General features: G+C 42.1%; 2 protein-coding genes across 2 annotated transcripts; one reads left to right on the forward strand and one right to left on the reverse strand.

The window, feature by feature from the left end:
- The first annotated feature begins 377 nt into the window (after positions 1-377).
- On the forward strand, positions 378-2254 carry LOC123119269 (disease resistance protein RGA2). Its single transcript, XM_044538997.1, has 2 exons — positions 378-1907; positions 2075-2254. Exons 1-2 carry the CDS (start codon positions 414-416, stop codon positions 2252-2254), a joined length of 1674 nt encoding a protein of 557 aa, XP_044394932.1. The 5' UTR covers positions 378-413.
- A 1153-nt stretch (positions 2255-3407) lies between these two features.
- On the reverse strand, positions 3408-4959 carry LOC123119268 (acyl-coenzyme A thioesterase 13). The gene is made up of 3 exons (XM_044538996.1): positions 4666-4959; positions 4206-4349; positions 3408-3658 (listed from the first exon to the last, which is right to left on the reverse strand). Exons 1-3 carry the CDS (start codon positions 4864-4866, stop codon positions 3518-3520), a joined length of 486 nt encoding a protein of 161 aa, XP_044394931.1. The 5' UTR covers positions 4867-4959; the 3' UTR covers positions 3408-3517.
- Between the last annotated feature and the right edge of the window lie 15465 nt (positions 4960-20424).

Consider the following 20424-nt stretch of genomic DNA (forward strand, 5'->3'; position numbering starts at 1 on the left):
AACGAGTGGCCACACCAGATCCCCATTCATTCAACTCCTTTCAGCGTTGGTCACCAGAGACCAGACCAACTGAAAAGAAAAGACAATTCTGTCTGTAGTATCTACCGCCAACAAGTCGCGCATCATTGGTTTTCATTCCTTCAGAAAGCACCTGAGTATTTATACGTAGTGCACAAGAAACCACGTGTTGCAGACTTCTGGTGTCATATAAAGCCAGAGCACCAAAGTCTTTGAAGTCGCTATCCTGCTAAGAACCATACCACCCAACTATTGGTGCTCACCTTGACTTTTTGAGCAATCAAACATCACAGGTGAGACGATATTGTCAAAAATGGTGACCTGCAGCACCACTACATGACCCGTCCATAAATTTGCCCTGAAACATTCCAAGATCTGCTGGTAAGAAATTTACCATGGCGGAGGCCATCTTCTCGGCGGTAGTCGGCGACATGGTGGGCAGGGTGATCTCGCTTCTCGCCGGCCGCTTCAGCGACCAACAGAGCACCAGTGTCAAGCTGCAGAAGATAAGTCGTATGCTTGTCAGGATTCACAGCGTGGTGGAGGAGGCCAAAGGGAGGCACATCACAAACCATGTTGTCCTCGAATGGCTCTCGGAGCTCAACGACGGTGTGTACCAGGGTCGTTATCTGCTGGACACGATCAGGTGCGGAGAGCCGGAGCTCGAAGACGGGCATGGTGACAAGGTAGCAGCACAGCCTTTCTCTCTGTCCTTGTTTAATCCTGCAAAGCGCGTGCGTGTCGCCACGAGCACCGTGAAGTGCATACTGCCTCGCCATGACGCCGGTGTCGATGAGATCGACACGGTGCTAGAGAGCTTGCAAAGCATATCTGATGATCTCCGGGAGTTCATGATGCTCCTGCAAGGCTGCAAGCGGATCCGCCGCCCTTTGGCTACCAACATCTTTGTGGACGGGCAGATGTTTGGCAGACATGTCGAGAAAGAAAGGATCATCAATTTCTTGCTTGACGACCACGGTCCATGCATCACGGGGAAGCTGCCTTTGCTCCCAATTGTTGGTGACATTGGAGCTGGGAAAACTACCTTGGTGCAGCACGTCTGCGATGATGCCAGGTTGCGCAACCGCTTCCCAATAATCATGCTGTTTAATTTCTCATCTACCTACGCTATGGCGATGGGTCGACCAACTGTTGTTCTGAAATCCAAACATGTGATTGGAGGGTCTGGAAAGCTTAATCATCCGCTGCAAGTGCTCAACGAGAATTTCCGCAAGAAGCGGTTCCTGATGGTGTTCGAGGATGTTGACATGCACAGGAAGCAAATGCTGGAGGAGCTCTTGCCAAGCCTGAGACATGGCAAACAGGGGAGCAAGATCATACTCACCACCAACAACAGGCGTGTCGCCGCTGGCATGGGGACAGTGGAGCCAGTCAAGCTGAAGGTCTTGCCACACCCAGAGTACTGGTTCTTCTTCAAGGCGCATGCCTTTGCTGCCACGGACATTGAGGAGAACCCGAGGCTGCTGGCTGTAGGCAAAGCCATTGCATGGAAGCTAAATGGATCATTCTTCGGCGCAAAGATCGTCGGAGGGGTGCTGAAAGCCCATCCAAATCTACAGCTCTGGTGTAAGATTCTGAGAAGCAATATCGGGGGTTTGTCCTTGTTGGGTGATGGCCTTGGATACATTGCGGATTTGGCAGAAAATCTGCTGCCAAGTCATGTAAAGATGCGCCAGCTGATTATATCCAAGAAACCGCTCTCCTCGACACAGCCTGAGTTTGCCAGGTTACATGATATGCTTCTGCCAAGCCCTGATGCAGCATCAGCAGACCAAGAAAGCTGGAGTGCAGATGTTCAAAATGCAAAAGTGTTGTTGTGCAGGTCAGTTATGCCATTCTTTTGCCTGGACTACAACGCCCATTGCACTGTAAGTGGGCGAAACAGTTCAGCAGGAGCCACACATTTCAATCATGGGGAACCCCGTGTTGTTGGGGAACTAAACCTTGTGTATAGGAATTCTGTGTGCTGATCAGTGCTTCCTTATCTAGTATGTAGAAATATTTTGTACTGAATCTTATATTGTCTGATGTCCAGTTTTGTGCTGTTTTCTACCGTCCTTTCATTTCAGCATCGCATCCTCTTAGAAACCTCTTCTTTTACTTGTTCCAAATAGTCCTTCGGTACAAATGGTCGCCTGCTTCCAAGCGAGCTGGACTTCCAGCACAGGCTTTCCAAAAGCTAACAAATTTCATACCAAAGCAGATTGAAGTATGACTTTCTTTTTGCCACTGCTTTTACCTGTACCTGTATCACTACTGCCATGCCAAGAACTGGCAGCTACAGATACTACTTCTCAATGCTATGCGCCAACTGCTACCTAGGGGTAGCTCTCAGAAATGATCCAATGATCTTTGCGCCAACGAATGACCCTTTGTAATCACTTTACCATCTACTTCTAGCCTGCGGCAATTTTCCTAAAAATCTGCCTCTGCAAGTGCAAGCGCTTTGGAAGTAGAACAAATACTCCGCAGCGGTAAGATCCTCAACTTGATTGTCCGCGCTAATCCAATTTCCATGATTTGGTTACTGTGTTGCCTGTGTGATGATCTTGATGTAACCAACATGACTGGTTAGAAACAGTTACGAACCCTTGCATCATCACAAACATGCTGCATGAGGGTGCTCTTTCTGACTCCAATATGGATGATAATTGGAAGAATATCCATTTTTTCTTCAGAGAAGTGGTTTCTGTACAGGAGAAATTTTATTACTTGTTCCCTTATGATATGCCGGCCAAACATCTGACAATCTGCATAACTGTTGGTACTCGGTGGCAATCATATCGGCGTGCAGCTCCCTCTCTAAATGTTCTACAACATTGTTGATCTCTTCAAGGCTATGCCATGGGACAATAGGATATTGATGGTGCTTGCAGCAACCTGTAAATGCTTTGCAGGATTAAAAGGGCAATAAGAAAAGATGGTGATAAGTTTGCACCTTGTTATTGTTGTCGTTGTCATCATGAGCATCTATTGCTGAAGAACAAAAGGCTTCTGTTGATATAATATAAACTTGGGAGACCAAAGATTCCATGTGGAACAGAAAGAGTTGAAATGTCAGATATACTAGGAACCATCGATTTGAGAAAGATGCCTTAGGACATCAGAATGTCATAGAAACTCACACCTGGCTCAAATTTATGGAAATCATCTTATTTCATTTCCTAGCATTTAATATTTTAATTAGTTAAATCGATTAGCCTTGATCCTCGGAAGTATTTGTCTTTAGCCTTTGGTAGTCAGACTTGTTCATGTTCACGGTACCTTTGTCAGGCAGTATTGCTGTTTTCGGATGCATAAATCAATGTATTTATATGTCAACTCTGTAATTAAACATGCAAAGGTCATCGTAGTATGTAGCAAACTCCTGAACTAATTTCCATATTTCCCATTTCAAGACAACATTATTCTATTACATAAGGGCTGCCAAGTAAACAAGAGCAATTACAGGCTTACAGCTTACAACGCAAGGACACCTTCACAGTTTACTAGATGCACCAAGATACTTGGAATAGCGGGCTTGAGCGATGATTTTGCCAGATTTCTTCTTCAGTTCCACAGTGGCCACTCCTACTGCTTTTCCAGCACGCAGAACCTTGGCCTCGATATCAATCTCTTCCTGCAAATGGCAACATATGATTTCATAGTTACCGTACAATCACAAGAACTTCAGAAGTGAAGCACGATATTCCAACAGCTCAGCTAATGCATCAAGATTGACATGGTCATCCATGCACTTCGGAATAAAAACAACAACTACCACAACTTGGTTAAGCACTAGAGCATTCTTAACAAAATTTACAAACTACACGAATCTTGGTACACCAAAACTGGTAACTGGCACAGAATTTGCAACGTAAACAATGATTTATGGTGTTCAGTAGCATCTGTACCTGGTACTGGTGCTAGCAGAGTGGAGTACAATTGTGTGAACTAAAGATTATTGGCCGTCTGATAATGTAACTTTATGAGCTCATTTCTCTGTGAATTTACTTTTAGAGTTGGGTAATAGCTTCAAACTCCATGTGGTAGTTGGGCCATGGGGATTATAACTAGGAAGTACAAGAACACATCTCATGTGAACCAATGGAGCAAAGGAATCGATACTGACGAAACAACAACATGTGTTAGTTCCCACCCAATTAAATTCGGTGAAAGCCACTCACATCCGAAAATGCAGCATCCAGATAGGAGATGTTCATCTCTAGTGGTGAGCCCCTGGTTTGCGCCCCGGCGGTGTAGAAGACAGCAGTACCCACCAAGTCAACCAGCGACGCGGTGGCGCCACCGTGCAGGAAGTTGCCCGAGTTCTGCTCAACAACGAACGCAACTATCATCAAAAGGTAATATAACAAGCTGCTCCAAGAAGGCAAGAACGATGGCACAGCTTGTGTTCCAGTTAACAATTAGATGATGGAACTCTGCTGTTCTGAAATTAGGTTCCTCAGCTACAGCGGAAAGGTAATTCTCTGAATGAACGCTAATGATTGTACTACTACAGTAGTAGATGGGGGAAATTAAATTATAGTTGGGCTAGTGCGATAAGTAGCAAGCGTCGAGGAGCAGGAGAGGGGAGGGGGCAGGTAGATCTGGCTGAAGGAGGGAGGGAGGGGAGGGGAGGCTCACGAGGAGGCGGGCGGGGACGGTGAAGTGGCAGAGGAGGCGGCCGGGCTCGACGGCGTGGACGCGGATGCCGCAGAGCACGAAGGCGTCGTAGAACCCCGACGGCAGCGCGTCCACCTGCTCCGTCGGCAGCGACTCGGCCGCCGCCTCCTCCAGCAGCTGCCGAGCCTTCTCCAAAGCCGCCGCCGCCGACGCCGACGCCATCGGCCGGTCCGAGAAAGAGGAACGGATCCGGACTTCGTTTCCTTCCCCGATTCCGCTTACGACACTTGTTTATGTTTTCACCGGTAGATACACTTAAAAACGTACTCCTCTATTACATTTTGCACCACATGACACATGTGGTAAACAATCTAAACAATTTTTTAAAAAAGTCTTACATTTTGTACTAGATATAAATGAAGAATACGCAAATAATGTTTTAGATCAATGAATCCATATACCCTTAGTCATCAAGCCATGGGACCACACTGACAATTTATTTTAGGTGGTAAACCTTTTAATAATAAAACCATTCTGACATTAATTGATGGTGTAAATATATAAAAGTTCTGAATTATAACAAATATTTATGGGTACAGATATGAAAATATTACTCCTCGGTGATGAATGGAATATAACTTTAGATATTTGATCTCCATAATAGTCAATATGAACTTGAAAAAAAAACGGATGTTGCCACCGCTTACCTATATGGAGAGAAAAAAACCCACCATGTCGCTCTTGCCTGCGCGACTCGAGGGTGTCTCCCGCGACCTAGCACCGCCTCCCCTTTTCCTTCTCTCCCCATGCCGCCGCCGGATGAAGCCGACGGGAGAAGCCCGCGTGGCCGACGGCGACGGCGGGGCTCCTTCTCGCGGCTCCCCCGGTGCTGTGGCGGCGGCTCCCGGGGGGTTCAGCGATGCACTGCATCGGCGATGACTGCGGTCTTCAAGCGGCATACGACGGCAGGGCTCGGCGAGTGGTGGCGGGGTCCGGTGGTGGGGCTCACCTATGCATCAGCTTGTTGTTGCATCGGTGGTGGATGGGGCTGCTAAGGCTCCCTTGCCTCCCATGTGCATGTTGTGGCCCAGATCGGCCTGCCACAGTGTGGCTAGGCAGAGGGGCGGCACACACTGCGAGGGTTGATGGCCAGCAACGGCCGTCGTTGGCGCGGTGGTGTCTGGGGGGCACTACTTGAGGTGGTTGCGTGTGGGCCGATTTTCGGCAAGGTGTTAGGCTTGTTCTAAGTTCATGTTTATCTTTTGATCTGCTTTGTAAGAGGGTCTCCCCTTCATAATGTATCGTTCGCTCGTGTACTTTGTTGTGTTATTGCTTTATATAAAGCGGGACAAAAGCCCATTACGAGAAAATTAGATAGAACATATACATGAAGGCATCAGAATTTCCGACTGAAGATAGAGAAAACAAGGGTCAATGCAGTGTTCAACTTAAGAAGTCAGTGTACATACTTCAACAGTCCGATAGGATGTCGTATAATCATCTAAGAGATTTTCTTCAACAGAAGGGCTACACGAGCAATGGAGATTGCACTCCTATCAAGGTTATGCCTCTGAAACAATCTTTCTTCTCTTTAATAGCCTTCTAAACATTATCGTTCCTCCATCAGGTATTTTTAGCTTCGCTTCTACTTCGCATGGACACTCCAAACTCCTCTGAAGCCACCTTGCGAATGCAAGTCACCATCTTCATCCACATATTGTCTGCATCACCTCCTTCCTCCCAAGGGCCCTCCTTAGTGATCCTCTCCTTGAAAGCCTGAGCTAACTTTCACTGATACGTCTCCAACGTATCTACTTTTCCAAACACTTTTGCCCTTGTTTTGGACTCTAATTTGCATGATTTGAATGGAACTAACCCGGACTGACGTTGTTTTCAGCAGAATTGCCATGGTGTTATTTTTGTGCAGAAATAAAAGTTCTCAGAATGACCTGAAACTTCACGGAGTCACGTTTTAGAATTAATAAAAATACTGGCGAAAGAATCAACAGAAAGGGGCCCACACCCTGGCCACGAGGGTGGGGGCGCCCCCCCCTAGGGCGCGCCCCTGCCTCATGGGCCCCCAGGACCTCCACCGACCTCAACTCCAACTCCATATATTCACGTTCAGGGAGAAAAAATCAGAGTGAAGGATCCATCGCGTTTTACGATACAGAGCCGCCGCCAAGCCCTGTTCTTCCTTGAGAGGGCTGATCTGGAGTCCGTTCGGGGCTCCGGAGAGGGGAATCCGTCGCCATCATCATCAACCATCCTCCATTACCAATTTCATGATGCTCACCGCCATGCGTGAGTAATCCCATCATAGGCTTGTTGGACGGTGATGGGTTGGATGAGATTTACCATGTAATCGAGTTAGTTTTGTTAGGGTTTGATCCCTAGTATCCATTATGTTCTAAGATTGATGTTGCTATGACTTTGCCATGCTTAATGCTTGTCACTAGGGCCCGAGTGCCATGATTTCAGATCTGAACCTATTTATGTTTTCATGAATATATGTGAGTTCTTGATCCTATCTTGCAAGTTATGGTCACCTACTACGTGTTATGATCCGGTAAACCCCGGAGTGACAATAGTCGGGACACTTCCCGGTGATGACCGTAGTTTGAGGAGTTCATGTATTCACTAAGTGCTAATGCTTTGGTCCGGTACTCTATTAAAATGAGACCTTAATATCCCTTAGTTTCCATTAGGACCCCGCTGCCACGGGAGGGTAGGACAAAAGATGTCATGCAAGTTCTTTTCCATAAGCACGTATGACTATATTCGAAATACATGCCTACATTATATCGATGAACTGGAGCTAGTTCTGTGTCACCCTATGTTATAACTGTTGCATGATGAATTACATCCGCCATAATTATCCATCATTGATCCATGGCCTATGAGCTTCTCACATATTGATCTCTGCTTAGTTAATTCTCCGTTGCTACTGTTACGATTGCTACAAAACTGCTACTGGTACTTTTGCCACCGTTACCGTTACTTCCATACTACTTTGCTACTAAATACTTTGCTATAGATAGTAAGTCTTTCAGGTGTGGTTGAATTGACAACTCAGCTGCTAATACTTGAGAATATTCTTTGGCTCCCCTTGTGTCGAATCAATAAATGTGGGTTGAATACTCTACCCTCGAAAACTGTTGCGATCCCCTATACTTGTGGGTTATCAAGACCCTTTTATGGCGCCGTTGCCGGGGAACATAGCTCTATTCTTTGAGTCACTTGGGATTTATATCTGTTGATCACTATGAGGAATTTGAAAGATAAAAGAACCAAGATTTTTCCCTGAACTACGAGGGGAGGTAAGGAACTGTCATCTAGCTCTGCACTTGATTCACCTTCTGTTTTGAGTAAACTTGCGACACCTACACCTGCTATTGATTCTGATATGTCGCATGTTATTGATGATGTCACTTCTGCTATGTGTGATGCTATGATGATACTACTTCTCTGCTTGATAATAATGTGCCACTAGGTGAATTTCTGGATGAACAACTTGCTAGGGTTAAAGAGAATGAAATTACTGAAACTGATGATATTATTGAATCTGATGATGAAGATTCTCCCCCTAGATATGAATTGCCTGTTGTACCTGAGGGTTATGTTATGGATGAAGAAACTGCTAGAGACTTCTTTGCTTGCAATGATAGATATGATCTTAAGAAACTGTTAGCTAAGCTGAAAGAAAAGTCTTTGAATGCTAGAATGAAATATGACCCTGCTTTTGCTACTTCACCTTCTTTGTTACTAATAAGGATTATGAATTCTCTGTCGATCCTGAGTTAATTACTTTGGTTGAATCTGATCCTTTCTATGGCTATGAATCTGAAACTGTTGTGGCACATCTTACTAAATTGAATGATATAGCCACCCTATTTACTCATGAGGAAAAAATCGCTATTATTATATTCTTAAATTGTTTCCTTTCTCATTAAAGGGTGATGCTAAGATATGGTTTAATTCTCTTGCTCCTGGTTGTGTGCGTAGTCCCCAGGATATGATTTACTACTTCTCTACAAAATATTTCCCTGCTCTTAAAAAACAAGCTGCCTTGCGGGAAATATTTAATTTTGTGCAAAGTGAAGAAGAGAGTCTCCCACAAGCTTGGGGGAGGCTCCTCCGATTACTTAATGCTTTGCCTGATCATCCTCTCAAAAAAATGAAATACTTGATATCTTTTATAATGGACTAACCGATGCTTCCAGAGACCACCTGGATAGTTGTGCCGGTTGTGTTTTCAGGGAAAGAACTGTTGAGCAAGTTGAATTACTATTGAATAATATATTGAGTAATGATAATAATTGGACACTTCCTGAACCAACTCCTAAGCCAACTCCGAAAAAAGGGGTATTCTATTTCTCAGTCCTGAAGATATGCAAGAGGCAAAGAAATCTATGAAACAAAAAGGTATTAAAGCTGAATATGTTAAGAATTTACTGCCTATTGAAGAGATGCATGGTCTTGATGACCCGACACAGGTAGTAAAGGTAAATTCTCTCTATAGATGATAAGGGTGAAATCTCATCTACTAAGTTTGCTAGTCAATGCTTGGATGAGTTTGATAAACTTATTGTTAAACAAGAAGACTTCAATGCTTATTTTGGTAGACAATTGAAACGTAATGCTTATATGGTTGAACACTTGAGTGATTATATGTCTAGAGTTAAAAGTGATCTTAGGCTTATTAGTAAACATGCTTCCATGTTTACAACTCAAGTAGAACAAGTACTTAAGGCACAAGATGATTTGCTCAATGAGTTAAATAATAAGAACAATGATAATGTTGTTAGAGTTATGACTAGAGTGTTGTAGAATGACCCAGGAACCTTTGTATCCCGAGGGCCATCCTAAGAGAATTGAGCAAGACTCTCAGAGAATTAATACTGATACACCTAGTCCTTCTAATAAAAAGAAAAAGAATAAGGATAGTACTTTGCATGCTCCTAGTGAACCTGTTATAGACACACCAGAGAATCCTAATAATATTTCTATTTCTGATGCTGAAACACAATCTGGTGATGAACATGAACCTGGTGATAATGTTAATGATGATGTTCATGTTAATGCTCAACCTAGTAATGATAATGATGTAGAGATTGAACCTTCTGTTGATCTTGATAACCCACAATCAAAGAATCAACGTTATGATAAAAGAGACTTCGTTGCTAGGAAGCACGATAAACAAAGAGAGCCATGGGTTCAGAAACCCATGCCTTTTCCTCCTAAGCCACCCAAGAAAAAGGATGATGAGGATTTTGAGCGCTTTGCTAAAATGATTAGACCTATCTTTTTGCGTATGCGTTTGACTGATATGCTTAAAATGAATCACTATGCTAAGTATATGAAAGATATTGTTACAAATAAAAGAAAGATACCGGAAGCTGAAATTTCCACCATGCTTGCCAATTATACTTTTAAGGGTGGAATACCAAAGAAACTAGGAGATCCAGGAGTACCAACTATACCATGCTCCATTAAAAGAAACTATGTTAAAACTGCTTTATGTGATCTTGGAGCCGGTGTTAGTGTTATGCCTTTCTCTTTGTATCGTGGACTTGATTTGAATAAGTTGACTGTCGGTGTCAAAACTGGCAGATCTCGGGTAGGGGGCCCCAAGCTGTGCGTCATGGATCGATGGGTAACAGGAGACAGGGGACACGATGTTTACCCAGGTTTGGGCCCTCTCTATTGAGGTAATACCCTACTTCCTACTTGATTGATCTTGATGAATATAGGGTTACAAGAGTTGATCTACCTCGAGATCATATGTTGTGGTCTAAACCCTAGAGGTATGATGAGTAATGTCATAATGATTTTGCCTCTATCTATCGACCAGCCTAGCCTCGGTTTATATAATGTACCAGAGGCCTAGGATAACAAGAGTCCTAGTCGAATATGCCGGTGGGGAGGAGTCCTTGTCTTGATCACCAAGTCTTGTGGAATTGATACGTCTCCAACGTATCTATAATTTTTTATTGTTCCATGCTATTATATTATCTATTTTGGATGTTTAATGGGCTTTATTATACACTTTTATATTATTTTTGGGACTAACCTATTAACCGGAGGCCCAGCCCAAATTGCTGTTTTTTGCCTATTTCAGTGTTTCGCAGAAAAGGTATATCAAACGGAGTCCAAACGGAATGAAACCTTCGGGAGAATCGTTTTGGAACAAACGCAATCCAGGAGACTTGGAGTGGACGTCAAGAAGAAACGAGGCGGCCACGAGGTAGGTAGGCGCGCCCCACCCTCGTGGGCCCCTCGTGGCTCCCCTGACCGACTTCCTTCGCTTATATATACTCATATACCCTGAAAACATCCGAGAGCACCACGAAACCCTATTTCCACCGCCGCAACCTTCTATACCTGTGAGATCCCATCTTGGGGCCTTTTCCGGCGCTCCACCGGAGGGGGAATCGATCACGGAGGGCTTCTACATCAACACCATAGCTTCTCCGATGATGTGTGAGTAGTTCACCTCAGACCTTCGGGTCCATAATTATTAGTTAGATGGCTTCTTCTCTCTCTTTGGATCTCAATACAAAGTTCTCCTCGATCTTCTTGGAGATTATTCGATGTAATTCTTTTTGCGGTGTGTTTGTTGAGATCCGATGAATTGTGGGTTTATGATCAAGATTATCTACGAACAATATTGAATCTCCTCTGAATTCTTTTATGTATGATTTGTTATCTTTGCAAGTCTCTTCGAATTATCAGTTTGGTTTGGCCTACTAGATTGATCTTTCTTGCAATGGGAGAAGTGCTTAGCTTTGGGTTCAATCTTGCGGTGTTCGATCCCAGTGACAGAAGGGGAACCGATACATATTGTATTGTTGCCATCGAGGATAAAAAGATGGGGTTTATATCATATTGCTTGAGTTTATCCCTCTACATCATGTCATCTTGCCTAATGCGTTACTCTGTTCTTATGAACTTAATACTCTAGATGCATGCTGGATAGCGGTCGATGTGTGGAGTAATAGTAGTAGATGCAGAATCGTTTCGGTCTACTTGTCGCGGACGTGATGCCTATATATATGATCATGCCTAGATATTCTCATAACTATGCACTTTTCTATCAATTGCTTGACAGTAATTTGTTCACCCACCGTAATACTTATGCTATCTTGAGAGAAGCCACTAGTGAAACCTATGGCCCCCGGGTCTATTTTCCATCATATAAGTTTCCAATCTATTTTATTTTGCAATCTTTACTTTCCAATCTATATCACAAAAATACCAAAAATATTTATCTTATTATCTCTATCAAATCTCACTTTTGCAAGTGGTCGTGAAGGGATTGACAACCCCTTTATCGCTTGGTTGCAAGGTTCTTATTTGTTTGTGCAGGTACGAGGGATTTGCATGTAGCCTCCTACTGGATTGATACCTTGGTTCTCAAAAACTGAGGGAAATACTTATGCTACTTTGCTGCATCACCCTTTCCTCTTCAAGGGAAAACCAACGCAGTGCTCAAGAGGTAGCAAGAAGGATTTCTGGCGCCGTTGCCGGGGAGGTCTACGCACAAGTCAAGACATACCAAGTACCCATCACAAACTCTTATCCCTCGCATTACATTATTTGCCATTTGCCTCTCGTTTTCCTCTCCCCCACTTCACCCTTGCCGTTTTATTCGCCCTCTTTTCCGTTCGCCTCTTTTTTTTCGCTTGCTTCTTGTGTGCTTGTGTGTTGTATTGCTTGTTTGTCACGATGGCTCAAGACAATACTAAATTGTGTGATTTTTCCAATACCAACAACAATGATTTTCTTAGCACTCCGATTGCTCCTATTACCGATGCTGAATCTTGCGAAATTAATGCTGCATTGTTGAATCTTGTCATGAAAGATCAATTCTCTGGCCTTCCTAGTGAAGATGCCGCCACACATATAAACAACTTTGTTGATTTGTGCGATATGCAAAAGAAGAGAGATGTGGATAATGATATTGTTAAATTGAAGCTATTCCCGTTTTGGCTTAGAGATCGTGCTAAAACTTGGTTTTCGTCTTTGCCTAAAAATAGTATTGATTCATGGAATAAGTGCAAAGATGCTTTTATCTCTAAGTATTTTCCTCCCGCTAAGATCATCTCTCTTAGAAACGATATTATGAATTTTAAGCAACTTGATCATGAACATGTTGCACAAGCTTGGGAGAGAATGAAATTAATGATACGTAATTGCGCTACACATGGTTTGAATTTATGGATGATTATACAAATTTTTTATGCCGGACTGAATTTTGCTTCTAGAAATCTTTTAGATTTGGCCGCGGGAGGCACTTTTATGGAAATCACTTTAGGAGAAGCTACTAAACTCCTGGATAATATTACGGTTAATTATTCTCAATGGCACACCAAAAGATCTACTAGTAAAAAGGTTCATGCGATAGAAGAGATTAATGTTCTGAGTGGAAGATGGATGAACTTATGAAATTGTTTGCTAATAAGAGTGTTTCTTCTGATCCTAATGATATGCCTTTATCCACTTTGATTGAGAATCATAATGAATCTATGGATGTGAATTTTATTGGTAGGAACAATTTTGGTAACAACGCTTATAGAGGAAACTTTAATCCTAGGTCGTTCCCTAGTAATTCCTCTAATAATTATTGTAATTCCTACAACAACTCTTATGGAAATTTTAATAAGTTGCCCTCTGATTTTGAGATTAGTGTTAAAGAATTTATGATTTCTCAAAAGAATTTCAATGCTTTGCTTGAAGAAAAATTGCCTAAGATTGATGAATTGGTTAGGAACGTGGATAGAATTTCTCTTGATGTTGATTCTCTGAAACTTAGATCCATTCCACCTAAGCATGATATCAATGAGTCTCTAAAATCTATGAGAATTTCCATTGATGAATGCAAGGAAAGAACCGTTAGGATGCGTGCTAAGAAAGATTGCTTTGTAAAAGCGTGTTCTTCTAGTTTTCATGATAATAGGGATGAAGATCTAAAAGTGATCGATGTGTCTCCTATAAAAAAATTATTTTCCAATATGAATCTTGATAATGATGGGACTAGAGATGAGTCAACTTTAGTTAAAAGGCGTCCCAATAATTCGGAGTTTTTAGATCTTGATGCAAAAATTGGTAAATGTGGGATTGAAGAGGTTAAAACTTTACATAGCAATGAACCCACTATTTTGGATTTCAAGGAATTTAATTATGATAAGTGTTCTTTAATATATTGTATTTCCTTGTTGCAATCCGTGTTAAATTCTCCTCAGGCTTATAGTCAAAATAAAGCTTTTACCAAACATATCGTTGATGCTTTAATGCAATCCTATGAGGAAAAGCTTGAATTAGAAGTTTCTATCCCTAGAAAACTTTATGATGAGTGGGAACCTACTATTAAAATTAAGATTAAAGATCATGAATGCTATGCTTTATGTGATTTGGGTGCTAGTGTTTCCACGATTCCAAAAACTTTGTGTGATGTGTTAGGTTTCCGTGAATTTGATGATTGTTCTTTAAACTTGCACCTTGCGGATTCCACCATTAAGAAACCTATGGGAAAGATTAATGATGTTCTTATTGTTGCAAATAGGAATTATGTGTCCGTAGATTTTATTGTTCTTGATATAGATTGCAATCCTACATGTCCTATTATTCTTGGTAGACCTTTCCTTAGAACGATTGGTGCAATTATTGATATGAAGGAAGGGAATATTAGATTCCAATTTCCATTAAGGAAAGGCATGGAACACTTTCCTAGGAAGAAAATTAAATTACCTTATGAATCTATTATGAGAGCCACTTATGGATTGCATACCAAAGATGATGATACTTAGATCTATCCTTGCTTTTATGCCTAGCTAGGGGCGTTAAACGATAGCGCTTGTTGGGAGGCAACCCAATTTTATTTTTGTTACTTGCTTTTTGTTCCTGTTTAGTAATAAATATTTGATCTAGCCTCTGGTTAGATGTGGTTTTGTGTTTTAATTAGTGTTTGTGCCAAGTAAAACCTTTAGGATAACCTACGGTGTTAGTTAATTTGATCTTGCTGAAAAACAGAAACTTTTGCGCGCACGAGATTAGTTTTCATAATTCATAGAAATGTGCTTTTCAATTGATTCTTTTTTCAGAAGTTTAATAAACAAATTATCTAGGACTTCCTAATTTATCAGATATTTTTAGGTTCCAGAAGTTTGCGTTTGATACAGATTGCTACAGACTGTTCTGTTTTTGACAGATTCTGTTTTTCGTGTGTTGTTTGCTTATTTTGATGAATCTATGGCTAGTATCGGAGGTTATGAACCATACAGAAGTTGGGATACAGTAGGTTTAACACCAATATAAATAAAGAATGAGTTCATTACAGTACCTTAAAGTGGTGGTTTGTTTTATTTCGCTAACGAAGCTCATGAGATTTTCTGTTGAGTTTTGTGTTGTGAAGTTTTCAAGTTTTTGGGTAAAGATGTGATGGATTTTGGAATAAGGAGTGGCAAGAGCCTAAGCTTGGGGATGCCCAAGGCACCCCAAGGTAAAATTCAAGGACAACCAAAAGCCTAAGCTTGGGGATGCCCCGGAAGGCATCCCCTCTTTCGTCTTCGTCCATCGGTAACTTTACTTGATGCTATATTTTTATTCACCACATGATATGTGTTTTGCTTGGAGCGTCTTGTATGATTTGAGTCTTTTGTTTTTAGTTTACCACAATCATCCTTGCTGTACACACCTTTTGGGAGAGACACACATGAATCGGAATTTATAGAATACTCTATGTGCTTCACTTATATCTTTTGAGCTAGATAATTTTGCTCTAGTGCTTCGCTTATATCTTTTTAGAGCACGGTGGTGGTTTTATTTTATAGAAATTATTGATCTCTCATGCTTCACTTATATTATTTTGAGAGTCTTTTAAAACATCATGGTAATTTGCTTTGGTTGAAATTAGTCCTAATATAATAGGCATCCAAGATGGATATAATAAAAACTTTCATATAAAGTGCATTGAATACTATGAGAAGTTTGATACTTGATGATTGTTTTGAGATATGAGGATGGTAATATTAGAGTCATGCTAGTTGAGTAGTTGTGAATTTGAGGAATACTTGTGCTAAAAGTTTGTGATTCCCGTAGCATGCACGTATGGTGAACCGTTATGTGATGAAGTTGGAGCATGATTTATTTATTGATTGTCTTCCTTATGTGTGGAGGTCGGGATCGCGCGATGGTTAACTCCTACCAACCCTTCCCCTAGGAGCATGCGTGTAGTACTTTGTTTTGATGACTTGTAGATTTTTGCAATAAGTATGTGAGTTCTTCATGACTAATGTTGAGTCCATGGATTATACGCACTCTCACCCTTCCACCATTGCTAGCCTCACTAATACCGCGCACCTTTCGCCGGTATCATACACCCACCATATACCTTCCTCAAAACAGCCACCATACCTACCTATTATGGCATTTCCATAGCCATTCCAAGATATATTGCCATACAACTTTCCACCATTCCGTTTATTATGACGCGCTCCACCATTGTCATATTGCTTTGCATGATCATGTAGTTGACATCGTATTTGTGGCAAAGCTACCATTCATAATTCTTTCATACATGTCACTCTTGATTCATTGCATATCCCGGTACACCACCGGAGGCATACACATAGAGTCATAATTTGTTTTAAGTATTGAGTTGTAAGTAGATAAAAGTGTGATGATCTTCATTATTAGAGCATTGTCCCTTGTGAGGAAAGGATGATGGAAGCAATGATTTCCTCACAAGTTGGGATGAGTCTCCGGACTTTATGAAAAATAAAAGAGGCCAAAGAAGCCCAAATAAAAAAAGAGGCCAAATAAGCCCACCAAAAACAAGAGAAAAAAATGAGAGAAAAAGAGAGAAGGGACAATGTTACTATCCTTTTACCACACTTGTGCTTCAAAGTAGCACCATGATCTTCCTGATAGAGAGTCTCCTATGTTGTCACCTTCATATACTAGTGGAAATTTTTCATTATAGAACTTGGCTTGTATATTCCAATGATGGGCTTCCTAAAATTGCACTAGGTCTTCGTGAGCAAGTGAAAGTGCGTTATATCGACTAGAGGGGGGATGAATAGGCGATTTTTATGAATTCTTCACTGAGGAATTTCAGGGTGAGGAAATTCCTAAGTGAAGAACTACTTGCAGCGGAATAAGTACTCAGATGTAAACATAACAGAACACAAGCATGGTCATCATGATGAAATGAAAACAAGCACAGAGTACAGAAAGCGTAAACACAGGATAAAACAGGATGAAGACAAACATACTGAAGAAATTGAACTGAGGAAATTGAGAAAGTCTTCAGTCAAAGTCTTCAAACAGATATGAACAAGCACACAACAACTGTAATGAGGAAATGAAAGAGTTGAGGAAATAGAACCAGTAGGCTTGGTGAAGACAATGATTTGGTAGACCAGTTCCAACTGTTGTGACAGTTGTACGTCTGGTTGGAGCGGCTAGGTATTTAAACCTGAGGACACACAGTCCCGGACACACAGTCTCGACATATTCTCCTTGAGCTAAGGTCACACAGACCTCGCCCAATCACTCGTGGTAAGTCTTCAGGTGACTTCCAAACCTTCACAAACTCGGTCACTCGGCGATCCACAATTTCCTCTTGGATGCTCTAGACCATGACGCCTAACCGTCTGGAAGATGCACAGTCTTCAAAGGTAACAAGCGTCGGATCCACGCAGGATCAATCTCTTCAGTGATGCTCAATCACTTTGGGTTTGTAGGTGTTTGGGTTTGGGTTTCCTCACTTGATGATTTTCGCTCAAAGTCCTCGGAGGATGGGATGCTCTCAAATGACAAGTGTCAGTTTCTCTCGGAGCAGCCAACCAGCTAGTGGTTGTAGGGGGCGGCTATTTATAGCCTAGGGAGCAGCCCGACATGATAAGACATAAATGCCCTTCAATGATATGACCGTTAGGTGGGTAGATATTTTGGGACAGCTGGCGCGTAGCACAACAACGGTCGGAAATTTGAGCTATCAAATTCCTCAGGGCTATCATGTTCCTCACTATGTAGGCAATCCGCACTGGCGAATTCCTAACTCCTCAGTCAGAACAAATTCCTCAGAGACCAGAAGAACTTCGTCTCTATCACTGAAGAATATGACTGAACTGTATGAGATTTCCAATGGCTTCACTCGAAGGGATTGGTAGGTGTAGGATTTTGAGTTGAGCATCACATGGAAATTTTCCTTAGTATTTCCTCGACCCCCTTTAACAGACGGTGTTTCCTATGACTCAAGAAAGAGAAAATGAAACTACGAAAACAAAAGTCTTCACGATTCATGTTCCTCGAATGAATACCAAGTCTTCAGGGTTACACCAATTTCTTCACTTTCAAAGTCTTCAGAAAGTCTTTAGAAATCCAAAGTCTTCAGTCGAAGAACTTCATTTTTAGGGGTCGACTTTCTCTGTAAATATCAAACTCCTCATAGACTTATAGACCTGTGTACACTCATAAACACATTAGTCCCTTAACCTATAAGTCTTCAATACACCAAAATCACTAAGGGGCACTAGATGCACTTACAATCTCCCCCTTTTTGGTGATTGATGACAATATAGGTTAAGTTTTCAACGGGGATAAACATATGAAGTGTAAATATTGATATTGAGGAATTTGATTGCAAGATATAGAAGAACTCCCCCTAAAGATGTGCATAGTGAGGAATTTGCTTTTGAAGCAATGCACACTTGAAGAGTAGTATCATGGAGATCTCCCCCTATATCTTGTAATTCATACACGCATTTGACATATAATATGAAGAATTTGAAATGCATGATGAAATATGGTGACTGAAGTAATTCAGCACGCGTGCATTAACATTAACGAGGAATAAGCATGCAGAAAAACACAATAAAAGTATCAGGCCACCATAGAGTTTAAGTTTACAACTCGATCGAATAAAGTCTCAGAAGAGCGAGAGTTGTAACTTAGCAAAAAACGCCCATATAGGTAGACCCGCTTGAAGACTAACTCAAATTCCCCCCCCCCTTTGTCATCAAATGACCAAAAGGGTCAAAAATGAGGACTAACGCCCCTGAAGAATGTCAAGTTGATGGAGGAGCGCCAGCGTTGTTGGGGTCGTTTGTCGTAGTAGGGCCTGCCGCAGTGTCGTCCAAGTCTTCATGCTCGTCGGTTTCGCACGATGAAGAATATGAGCTGGCCACCAAGGAAGGAATCTTGACCTTCTTGTATTTCTTTGGTGGAGGTGCAGACCAGTCAAAGTCCTCCTTGAGAGCCATTTGCTTCAGATCTTCTTCACCATATAGATGTGACAGAATAGCCTAGGTGCGACCAAAGACTTCATGGTGGTAGTAATGGTTTTTCTTCACTGTATTATGTGTAGCAGTCATGTTGTGAAGAATAGAACCAAACTGACGCTTAACCCATTTATGGTTTCGATCCACCTTCTGGTGAATACTAAGTAGAAGTTCACGGTCAGTCATCACTCGAGGAGCTGTGGCTTGAGGATTTGGCTTGGATGCATTTGCAGCAGAGTCATGAGTGGCAGAGTCATCATTGGTGGAATAAGATGCAGCTTTTCGAAACTGACCATCCAATGGACGAATGCCTTCATCAATAATTGCAGGTGCCTTTCCCTTTTCATCAGCTGAGGAATACGTCCGCTTGAGGACTTCAATTGGGGGCAAGTAGCTGAGGTGATTCTGAAAATCAGCCTTGTAGTTGAGTGAAGACCTTGTTCTGAGAAATCTCATAATCTAAGGAGCATAAGGCTTCAACTCAAACGGAGAGAGTGCAACATTGGCCAGAGTCCTCATGAAGAAATCATGATAATTGACAGGAATGCCATGCATGATGTTGAATAGCAGATTTTTCATGATGCCAACTACTTCTTCATCAGACGAGTCGTGACCTTTGATAGGACTCATTGTCTTCGTCAGAATGCGATAGATTGTTCTTGGCACATATAGCAATTCCTTCACGAGGAATTTGGTCCTTGGGGCTTGACCGGGATTTAGAGGCTTCATAAGAACTTGCATCTAATGAGTAGTGAGCTCAGGCTCTTGGTACAGGCAACGAGCACCTTCAAGGGGAGGACTGATTGGCAGGGCATGAAGTAATTCAGAGGCCGGTGCTTTGAAATGGGTGTTTTCGGTCATCCAGTCCAGAACCCAGGTATTCACATCGTCAGCATCTCCTGTGATGTGTAGCGTTGCGTAGAACTGAAGAATAAGTTCTTCATTCCAATCAACAATGTCAGAGCAAAAGTTGAGGAGGCCTGCGTCATGAAGCACGCTGAGGACAGGTGAGAAGCATGGCAGTGATTCCATATCCACATGAGGAATATGCTCGTGGTCGAAGACTTTGTCCTTGTCGAAGAAGTGAAGAATAGAAATTGGCCTGGCCGGCAGTCCAGAAGCGCTTCCTTCTAAGACGAGCAGAGTCATAAGGATTATAATCAGTGAAGAACACATGCTCACAGAAGAAGTCATCAGCCTTGAACTTCTGCTTCTTCGAGAAGGGATCCTTTGGCTTGGGCTGAGGAGTATCAGTCAATTGCATCACCACCTCAGGAATCACAATCTCAGGATCCATAGGCTGAGGAATTTAAGATTCTTCTTCAGTGACAGCCTGGGTCTTCAATTCTTCATTTACATTCTCTTCAACACTAGTGGTTGGAATGTCTTCATGGACAGATGGGGTTGCACGTGGTTCTTCAGATCCCATTTGTACTTCAGTAGTGGCAGGGGACTGAGGAATTTGTTGTAGTGGTGTGAACAGAGGAGAGTTGGG

The sequence above is a fragment of the Triticum aestivum genome, chromosome 5D, assembly GCF_018294505.1.
Source record: "Triticum aestivum cultivar Chinese Spring chromosome 5D, IWGSC CS RefSeq v2.1, whole genome shotgun sequence".
NCBI lineage: Eukaryota > Viridiplantae > Streptophyta > Magnoliopsida > Poales > Poaceae > Triticum > Triticum aestivum.

Bases quoted from the DNA above. Each gene is read 5' to 3' on its own strand.
- LOC123119268 (XM_044538996.1), bottom strand. From the start codon at position 4,866: ATGGCGTCGGCGTCGGCGGCGGCGGCTTTGGAGAAGGCTCGGCAGCTG. The intron at 4,350-4,665 runs GTGAGCCTCCCC...GTTGTTGAGCAG, and splicing joins CCGTCCCCGCCCGCCTCCTC to AACTCGGGCAACTTCCTGCA. The intron at 3,659-4,205 runs GTGAGTGGCTTT...TGCCATTTGCAG, and splicing joins TGGATGCTGCATTTTCGGAT to GAAGAGATTGATATCGAGGC.
- LOC123119269 (XM_044538997.1), top strand. From the start codon at position 414: ATGGCGGAGGCCATCTTCTCGGCGGTAGTCGGCGACATGGTGGGCAGG. The intron at 1,908-2,074 runs GTAAGTGGGCGA...TCTGATGTCCAG, and splicing joins ACTACAACGCCCATTGCACT to TTTTGTGCTGTTTTCTACCG.